General features: G+C 43.5%; 1 protein-coding gene across 1 annotated transcript in view; it reads right to left on the bottom strand.

Moving 5' to 3' along the window:
• The window catches only part of FRMD4A (FERM domain containing 4A), a 311,522-nt gene extending 302,467 nt beyond the window's left edge, over positions 1-9,055 (bottom strand). Inside the window, exon 1 of the mRNA XM_081297994.1 lies at positions 9,039-9,055. Within this exon, the coding sequence (XP_081154120.1) occupies positions 9,039-9,050 (12 nt within the window). The 5' untranslated portion in view covers positions 9,051-9,055. The remainder of the gene's footprint in view (positions 1-9,038) is intronic.
• Between the last annotated feature and the right edge of the window lie 1,717 nt (positions 9,056-10,772).

Consider the following 10,772-nt stretch of genomic DNA (forward strand, 5'->3'; position numbering starts at 1 on the left):
CCTTGGGCAGAGGCCCAGCTGAGGCAGAGGACAGTGAGTTGAGGGAAGGTGGAAAAAATGTGAACTTTCAGGTGTCTATTATTCTTTCTGTTGTAAAATGTGAAATACTGCTCACATGAAGGAAACAACTCAAAGCTGACCTGCAGATAAGCCTCTCTGACGCCCATCCTGAGCCATTATTGCTTGTAACATCTTCCAGGATGTTTAAAGCCTTCTTCTCAGTGTTGGGAGGTCTCAAGAAAAGAGCTGCAACTGTCCCCACCTATTTGCACATTCCATTGAGGGCTAGCAGGATTTGCAAAGGGGATGTCCCAGGACCAGGTGAGGCATCCTAAGTTGGCCTCACCCTCCGGCTTTTAGAAGAGGAGGAGGAGGGGGAGAGAGGAAGGGTGGGAGACACTGATCCTTGCCTCTTGCCTATGAGAGGGGCTTCAAGGGCCCACTGTGGGGCACACAGTGAGCTGTTTAAAGGGAAGTGAGTGACAGTAGAGGGATGATAGGAAAAGTGTCTGAGGAGGCACTTGCATCTTATGTCTTGCTTCAGGTCTGGGTAGCCTAAGAGAGTCATCTTGGGAGCTCATCATAGGTGCTTATGACAGCTCAGGCAAGCAAGGCCCCACTTAGAACTTTCATTCCACCCACATCAATCCTGGAAGTGCATGGGGCAGCTCAGTGAGTGGAGACAGAGGGAGACACGCAGGGGAGGGACACAGGGAAGGAGCCCACACACCCGCCTTCCCCTAAACCATCCATTGATGGCACCCAGCCATCGCCCCAAATCACCCATAGGCTGGGGATCCGGGACACTGGAGCTCTCTGTGAAGTTTGGGTTTTAAGTATTGTCAAGGCAAATAGGGAAGAGTATAAATGTAGGATGAAATCAAGCCAGACGCGCATGAGGAAAACATATTCCTAACAAATCTGGAAAATTCCTAGAGTCTAAGGAGGGATTCTGGTGGATCCTATGTTTCTTCAACATTCCAGCACCATCCCTTTTGTTCCTAACCTAGCCAACCTGGGCAGTTCCTGTCTCATGTTGTTAGTGGATGCCATGACTGGAGTTGTACCAGCAGAATCACCGTAATTTTCTCTTTGAAAAGTGGTCAAAAATTAAGGTCAAACATGGAACCTCAAAACATCAAGCAACACTCTGATGTCTAAACCCCCTTCAATTCCCTTCCATTTTCTTCCCTTTCACCTTTCTTTTCAAATTTTTATTTATTTATTGTTTTGAGACAGCGTCTCACTGATTTTCAGGCTAGCCTCCAACTCCTAGGCTCAAGTGATCCTCCTGCTTCAGCTTCCCAAGTAGCTGGGACTACAGGTGTGTGCCACCTCACCCCGCTGAATAAGTTTTGTTTTGTTCCTTCAACTCAGATCCTCTCCATGATAACATGAAAAACCACTAGCCTCTGACCCAAGTCTGCCTTTGGAAAGGCATAGGACCCCCGACCAACAGGAAGAAACGAAAGACTCTTTGTGGAAGTTGTTTGTAACCGATGCACACAGGCACACATATATTACTTGCTTCCACTCTCAATTCTGGATGCTGCTATCCTGTGGCCTCAGTTACCACAACAGCCTTCCTGGCCCCACATCTAGCTCTCTCTTTCTCCAGGTATGTTCTGTGCTGAGGGATTACTTTCATTCATCTGGATTCCTTAAGGGTCAGCTAGCTTAGAGACTTCTTCCTGGACTCCCTGTTTGTAGGTTTCATTTGAGTGGGTGGGAGTAGACAATGAAATCACCTAGAAAAAGACCCGGGGCCACCCATCCTCTGAGGGGAAGGGGCAAAGGACAAAAATAAGCATCCCATCACCCATGAAGCTAGACTGCACACAATTCCAGGGATGGGAAGAGATGCAGCTTGCACTGCATGGAAACTGCATGTGCTAATCAGTTCTCCCGATGTCTCCTTCTATCTTTCTGGCAATGGTCAAGCCATAAAGAATGTCAAGTGGTGGGCTGGGGTTGTGGCTCAGCGGTGGAGCACTCGCCTAGCATGTGCAAGGCCCTGGGATCGATCCTCAGCACCACATAAAAGTAAATAAAATGAAGATATTGTGTCCCACTGCAACTAAAAAATAAATATTAAAAAAATTAAGAATGTCAATTGGGACATACTAATGATCCATTTGAAGGAGTAGTCAATATTCCATTTTAGCATGCCTCGCTTCATGGGGAGTTCAAACACATGGCTCACCCGCAAGCTGGCAGAATTGTTCAACTCTTCACCCACAGAAAGCAAACAGGCAGAGGTCTCACTTGCAAGCAGCAGACGGAGTTTTTCCCTTCACTCCAATGTCCTTCATGTCTGGCCTTGAATATGATGTGCTACCATCAGAGCTCCACTTGCCCTTCCTACGTGAGGCCAACTCAGACAATCAATGGCGGCAGCCTGGGTTAATGGCCATTCTGCATGCTGGTAATGCTTTATCACATGTGCTATTAGGAGTGATGTCATGTCCAGGGTCTGAGGAATCAATAAGATTGCCAGGATGCCTGAGTGATTAAGCAAGTAATAAGCTGACCTCGGTGGGGCTGGCCGTGTAGACGGACTTTCGAGATCATTTTGCAAAGCCCTTTTTCATGTGCTGTCGGTTGAAGATGGATTTTGATAACGAGCATTGATTTGCCATGTTTATGAAGTGCACTTTGCACAGGGTAAACTGTGTAATTGCACCTGGAATGGCAAAATAAATAACGTCCTTATCTATGGTATTGACTACCCAGAATTAGCTGAATATATATAGTATACTTCCAAGCAGAGCCAGAGCATGCTGATTTTTTATTTTCACTGGCTTAGCTCTCAAATTCCAGGTGTCTTAGATAAGCACAGGGTGACGAATGATCAATTTTAAATCTGTTTTGAATTTCTGTGCTTTCTTCCTCTAGGAGGAGATCTTGCACATGTAATTTTCTTCCATGGGAGAAGAGTTCATCGTGGTTTACACAATCCCTCCACTGCAACAGAGGATGGTGGCTTTCTTTTGGGCAACCAGATTGCTTTCTCTCCTGTGCCCAGGAACATGTTACTTCCAAGGGCAAATTACCATTTCCAAGAGGCCTCTTGGATAAGCCACATGGTCTTTACGCTTCCAAAAAGGAAAGAAAGCATCTTGAATCTGTTAGACTGGTGCCTCAAAGTCTCATCTTGTGGGAGGATGGTTTGTCTCAAGTGCGCCCTGGAGGTCATCCTCAGTCCTGCAAATCCAAATGCCAAAGGGTTTCTCCAGTACAAGTTTATGCTGGAATGGGTAAAATACCTTCAGTGGGCCAACTCTTAAGAAGTGGATGAGGATGGGTAAGGGATTCTAATATTGCCTGTCTCAGGTACTCTATTTAAATTTCAAACTCTATAGCATAAGGGAGTTAATGCTGTTGTGAAAATTACACGAGATACTGGAGTCACATGAGTGAGAACAAGGGTGGTAAGAAATGACATTGAGATCAGACTCTGACTTGCATACTTGGGAATAATACCTTTTTAGATTGCATTCTATGAGCAAAGGGGGGGCCATTAAAAGTTACTTTTAGGAAGGAAGTGATACTCTCTGGCTTGAATTCTGGGGAATTGCTTGATAAAGAATGAATGGTAGAATGGAGAGTCAAAGGATTAGCAGCCAGGAGAGCAATTAGAAGGTTACTGTAGTTGTCCAAGTGAGAAATGATTAAGTCCAGAACTAGGACATTGGTCCTCCATAATTTATATTCTGAGTGACCAGAGAAAGAATGGTCCTATTAGTCAAGATAAAGTTACTGAAGGAAGGGAAAATTTGGGGGAAATGAAAATGAGTAGTTCTGGACATCAGAGCTTTTGATACTTGGACATTTTGACCTGTAACTTAAGAGGACAGTTGATCATGAAAATGTAGCTCTGAATTTCAATAGTACATAAGCAACCACTAGACAAGACACTAGTTAACTGTGAGGACTGACATTCAATATCACACAATTTACTTCTCACACATCTTTTCTAAGGAGTTTATTAGAAGATATTCTTAGCAAAAGAATGCTAAACCTAGAAAGTGGGGAGCATGAGTCTAAGAAAAGGAGGACCTATTTGTTACTGAAGCCCAGTTTCCTGAATATGTTCCTGTCTGGTGAACTACAGTTTCTGGGCTTTTTATATCTTAGTCCACAAAGGTATTGTTGTTGTTGTTGCTGTTGGTTTTATCATTTTGTTTTTGCACTCATAAAAAAGGGCAAACTTATTTACTCATAGAAGATTGTGAAGTAAACAAAAAGAAAAGAAAAGAAAAAAGAAAAACAATGGAGGACCAATCACAGAAGAGATGCAAAGGGAATTTGTGGAATAATGGAAAAGAGGAGCCCCTACAAGCAAGAGACCAAGAAAGGAGCCAATCTAACTGATGAAGGCAGGTGGAGTGCTCCCAAAGGGATGTTGAAATTACCAAATCAAGAGGAGTTATTTAGCTCTATTGATGACTTTAGAGAAAAATCATTGATGAGTTTATGAATATAAAGCAAAGAATAACCCAAGGCAATTATAACTCCAGGAAAAACATAAAGTTGTAAAAATCCAGGATATACAATCATAATGTACAACATTTCTCAGCTGTAAACAATATTTTGGTAGCCATATTAAAACCAAACTTTTATCTAAACTGTAATATCAATATATCAAGATGATAGAGAGGAAGAAAGGGGTGTGTGTGTGTGTGTGTGTGTGTGTGTGTGTGTGTATCTGTATGTAGTAAGAGTTAAAGCCTGATCTTTCAGGGTGGCAGCATAAAATAAAAAAATTGAATTATTAAGAAGTCACAATATAAACATATTATCAAGCAACCTGGAGTTAATCACCAGATGCAAAAGTCCAAAGAGGTGCCCCGAGGGAAGGGATTCAGAAATTGTCAGGAAATGATTGGAGCTGGGAGATTTCTTTGTCAGCCTTCTCATAATCTTGAACTTTCATTTATTATGAACAATTGTAATGCACATGGTATTTTGATAAAAATAAATTTCAAATTGTAAGCCTAAGAAGCAATGTTATAGGCAGTTTGAGCCACAGAAGAACTGAGAGCCTTGGGGTAACAATTAGAAGGCCCCTGGTGGCCTTGAGAATACACCTGGAATGCCGATGGTAGAAGGAGGACAGAAGAGGGGAAAGCTGAAGTCACCCACCCCTTTCTAAGTACATATTTGAGTCTAAATATCAGGTTATTTGATTCAACAAGGATTGTTTCAAGAGGCCTGCTTGATTTCCTCTTTTCTTTTTCTTTGGTGTATGTTGCATACCCCTTAGCTGTGGATCTGCTCTTGGAATTGTGCAGAATGCTAAGCTTCTGGGCTACACCTTGGAGAGAGAGGCTTAAATCTTCTCAAAGAACATAAGGATGGACAGAAAAAAGGAAGCAGGACAAATCCATCAATGAGGGCAATGCCAACAATTCTGGCAATGATTTAAAAAGAACCCCCATGTACTTCAGTTGATCTCCCCTCTTGAGCTCCTGACTTTGTGTGTATTTGTGTGTATACCTGTACATGTGTGCTACCTCGTCTCATGAGCACAGAGTGCAGCCACAGCTAGAGGAGCCCCAGGGTGATGACAAGTAATTATGAAACACCAGGTCTGATCTGTTCCTTTTATCTCATCTTGCAGAAGCCTTGCATTCCCCACAAAGCCCCCAGTGGCCCTTTGTAATCCTGGAAAGGAAGTGTCAATATGGAAACAGCTGTTCTTGAGATAGGAGGATGACATCCTAATGAGAATGCTATAGAGGAAAGCCATTGCTAATGGGACTCTGATGCAAATATTTTTTTCTAGACAATTAGACTCATGCATGTGAGAAAGCTTGTACGTAGTCTGAGTGAAGAAGACCCTGGCCACAGATTTCACGTTCCCTTTCCTTCTTATTTAGAGTTTTTATCCTCCCAAGTCCTATAGAATGTCACTCTCCCTTGAACTTTCTTTTTCTTTTTTTTTTTTTTTGGATCTGGAAGTACAGCCCAAGGTCACCTGGCTTAGAGACCCCACCTGCAAAGCCAGCTGAAATCCCAGGGTTCATCTCCCTATCAGAGCTCTGGAGCAGGTGACTTCTGCCATTTTGGTGGCAGACAGAGCAGTCACAGATTAACATAGTTCAGGTGGGGAATGAGTCCCACTGTGCTTGGAAGGAATCAAAATTCCCAATAATTGAAGTGGGTTAGGTGGTAATAGTGAGAGAGAGAACCAGTTCACCTGGTACTTCTTTCTGCATCAGCCCAACCATGGACCCTGGCTCTGTGTCACCTACTTTATCTTCACTACAACACTGTCAACTAGCTTTAGTGATGAAGAAACAGGAAATGAAAACTTAGGAAGGTGAAATTTTGCTGATGGTCTCATGACTAGGTCATGGTACCAAGCTGGGATTGAGGCTTGCTCTCCATTTTCTTTAGTGATATGTGCTTAACAAAAACTATGCCCCCCCCAAAAAAAAAAAAAACTCAAAAGGAAATGTTAGCATAAAAGCCCTGGGGGGTTCCTCTCAGGGAAGGAGAGAATTTTAATCTGGAAGAGACACATAGCTCTCCTAGTGGATTTATGATATTCTGTTTTTCACGTGGGTGGTGGTTACACAGGTGTGTATTTGTAAATACTTCTTTAAATTGTATATACATGTCTTGTGAGTTCTTCTGCATCTCACAAATATCTTACAACAACAAACTGCAGTGACTCTTTGCATTGCACACGATAATTTCTTCAGTATTTGTCACCATTGTGGCTTTTGTCATGACTGTGTCAGAGACCAGATTATAACTTGGTGAGAAACACATGGAAACTTGAAAGTTCTTTGTTCTGCATCTTAATGCATCTACCAAAAATTAAATATTTCAATGAAAATGAATAATATTAATAAAAATTCAGTGCTTGGTATGTATCCATTGGGGTCAATTTACACAATATTCTTAGTGCTAGAGAAGCTATCAAGGCCTCTTTGACCTTGATTAATTCAGGTAAATGAATAATGTACAGAGAGGGAGTGCTACAGGAATCCAAAGCCTGAGGAATTACTATGAGCTGTCAGTAGCTCCTTCACAGAGGAGGGGGGAGTTTCATGGAAGCTTGAAGGATGTGTAGACTTTGGACAGGTCCAGAGGAAGCAGAATCACAGGCACCAGCCACCTTAATGAGACAGGGCACATTGTGTAGGTTAGAGACTGTTGGTGGCCAGTGCAGCTTGACTAGGGAGTTCACAGTGGGAAATGGCAGGAGATAATACTTAGAGAGAAGTCGCCTTTTGAAGCCTTGTATGACCTGATCCCAGCCTTGTCTGTCTGCTTGGACTGTTTTGAGTCATGCTGAAGGGGATTTAAGACATTTCTTAAGGGGGAAGTATGGACACAAAACCTTGTTACAGAGGGTGGCAAATGCTCTGGAAATAAGGATTTAAAAATAGATGGTGGGGGGACTGAGGAGAGACGATAATGGGCAGGTGAACTGGAGCAGAAATCCTGGGTGCAGGAGAATAATTAGAAGGTTAGTTCAGTGAGAGGTAAAAAGTCTCAGCCAGGGCTGTGAATTCAAATCAAGGACAAGGCGGTGGAAGTTGTGGGGAAATATCAAGAAGGTGGCGATGGTGAAGGAGGAAGGGGTGTACATTACTGACTTTAGGGGATTTCAACAAAACAATTACCTGATTAAAATTTTTCCTCTAAAACAACCAAAGGCATATTTAACCTTTGACATGGCACAGACCACCCTCAAAACTGAATCCTAAGGCCACCATCTGCCACCCTCCAAGTAGGGATGGCTGGGCAAAGGACATCAGCTCTGATCTCTGTCCTGCTGTCCGATTTCTCTTCATAACTAATGGCCACAAATCCCCCTGCTTGGCAACCCAGAGGGACCCTCTCCATCCTCAACAGTCTCCTCCTTCAGGCCTAAATCCAAATGCCACGCTCGGAATGAACATGAGTCACTCAGCTCCTGCACCCAGCTCTGGAAAAGGCGAGTCCCTCTGGGAATCCCGCCAGCACAATGTTGCTTCAATTTGAAGACAAATTATAAATTAATAAAGAAAGGAAGGCGGGGGGAAGCCCCAGACTCTCACTTCTGCCAAAACACACCATGCTTTGAAAGGTTCCCGAAAGGGACCCAGTGATGTATGGCAATGAAAGCAGCCACCCTCCAGGGCCTTTCCAGATTCAAGACGCAGACTGGCTTGTCCTCGGAATGTAACACAGCCGCCTTCCTGTGGGCAGCGCCAGTGTTGTTCTTGGAAGGGGACACCTCCCGGCTGCCTCACCACCTGCGTGGCTCACGGTCTGTGTCCCATCAGCCTTTGCCAATAACTCGGAGCAAATAGACCCGTCCCCAACAGAAAACCCTTAGCAAAGGGCAAGAGCCATTGCGGTTGGCCTGGGGTAGAAATGAAGTTTGGGTTACGTGTGCCAGGGGGAGTGAGGCTCCAATCATGGCCAGAGTCAATGTGTCCCTGTCAGCTACTTTTTTTCTTTTTTTGGAAGTGAGTCACTCAAACAGCCTCATCACATCAAATCAAACTTTGAGAGGCTCTTAGTAGCTGAATACCTATGAAAGTGGTAAGAATCCAGCACTGGGCTTCTGATGACAGTGAAGTTTGTCATTCTATCCTGCATTCAGCATTCTCTTCCCTACGTGAAAAGTTCAGGATTTTAAGCATAGTTCTCATCTCCCACCTTCCCCACCCCTCCAGAATGATCCCTTCACAAACAAACTCAGTTCTCCCAGGGAATGCCCATGAAGCTGCTTTGACCTCTTCTGGCAAGCCTTGTGTATTTCTTCACCCCATTCATTCAGACTTCTGTAAGTTACTTGATTTACAAAGTGGTACTTCTGCTATTTAATCTGTATGGACTATTCTGTGCCTCTCAGACATTTAGAACTGTGCTGGTTCTCTTTCCCGCCTTCCCCTCACTGTACATGAGTAAGAAATAATGACACTGTAGAAACCGGACAATTAGAAGGTTCCGTAATGGGGACAGAGTCCCGAGGACTTTCAAAGTGAGAGGGGAGGATCCTCGCACATGGAATATGAAAAATCCTTACTTACAAAGACGTCCATAAGTAGGTGTTCCAGCGTCACCTCAAAGTCATCCAGTCTGGCAGCTAAAGTCATGATGAATGTCCCACTTCTCTCTCAGGCCCCCCCCTGGAGCTCAAATCTGCAAACTCTTCTTCGGCTCACAAAACACTGTCGGGGAACAAATTTAGCCACAAGGCAGGCTTGCCACTAATGGGAAGTGGAAATGCTCAGAGCAAAACAGAACATTGCAGACTGGACTGCCAGGGCTTCCTAGCCAGAAATTACAAAGGATAAAGAACAAAACAAAACAAGCCTCTATTAATGGTCCTGCAGGACCAGACTAGGCACAGAGCAAGGTCAGCAGGTGAGCAAGCCAGAGGCTGCCTTTTCTGTACTAGTCCCCGGAATGAGGTGCTGGCCAAATGCAGGGAACCTCGACAGAGAGGGTGACCAAAAAGACCGTGCGATGGGGGAAGAACAAGACTGAGAAAAATGGAGTAAAGCGTCTGTCTCTGATATTTATAGGGCCACATGTTTTTTACTCCAGCCCATTTCTCAGTTCATTTCTGACCTTTTGTAAATGGCTAAACACACTGGAGTGTATTGTCGGACAGGGGCAGTGGGTCCCACAGAAGTTGGCTGTGACCAATGCTAGGGCAATTCACACAGACACGCCATCAATGGTTCTTTGTGAAAAACGTATCAGACCTTGTTCTGTACACCATGACAGAAAAGCACATAGTCTTGTGAAAAACAAGGAAACGAAAGTTGTGTGGGTACTAAATTTTTCCTCAGAATATTATTAGATCCATACACTCTCCTCCACCCCCAGTCCTCCACAGCCCCTCCTTGCAAGGGTAGATAAACATCAAGGAAAGAAATTAATCTCTCATGTCTACTCCTCAAGCTTCTGCCAGGTAGAATGTCCATGGAATCTTGCGAATGCATTTCTGTTTCCAAAGTTAGCTTTCTTTTTCATTTAAAATTTTAAAACAGTGGCAAAATACACATAACAGAATTTTCCACCTTAACCCTTTCAGTGTGTAGTTTGGTGGTGTTGAGCGTATTCACTGTTGTGAAATTGTGTGTTGTGCACCACCATTCAACTCCAGAATGTCTTGTTTTGTACAACTGAAACTCTATACCCATTAAACTCTGTACCAACTCCCCATTTCTCCCTGTCCTTACTGTCTCTGTGAATTTGACCACTCAAGGGACCTCACAAAAGTGGACTCCGACTGTATTTGTCCTTTGGTGACTGACTTATTTCACTTAGTATAATGTCCTCAGGACTCATCTGCATTGTAGACATGTCAGAATTTCATTTTAAAGGAAAGAAATTTCGAGCTGAAAAGTAAATCCTAAGAAAGACTATTGCCTTGGACAAATTTTCAGGCCTGAGAAAAATCTCTCAGGGACACACATGTTTGCCAAGATTCAAGAAGTGACTATCAGTGTTGTGACCACACAAACAGAAGTGGCCTTGGTGTGGAAAGTAAGTCCTGAGCTTTGTCCTGGAGTTATCTAAACAAGTGCTGAGCTGTAACACCAGTCTTTTGATTCCAGTTGACAGTGATGCCAAAGAAGGAAGTCTGTGTTAAATCAAGGACATAGAAATAGAAAAAGTTTCTGCTCTTCAATAAAACTACCCTCCTCCCTATCAAAGCCCTCTAAAATGTGAACAGTGGAAACGCTCAAATTTAGTATCAACCATGAATCTTCATTTTTCCCAAAAAAGATACAGATGATCATCATTCAGCG

The sequence above is a fragment of the Spermophilus citellus genome, assembly GCF_964194105.1.
Source record: "Spermophilus citellus genome assembly, chromosome: 6".
In the NCBI taxonomy this organism is placed as follows: domain Eukaryota; kingdom Metazoa; phylum Chordata; class Mammalia; order Rodentia; family Sciuridae; genus Spermophilus; species Spermophilus citellus.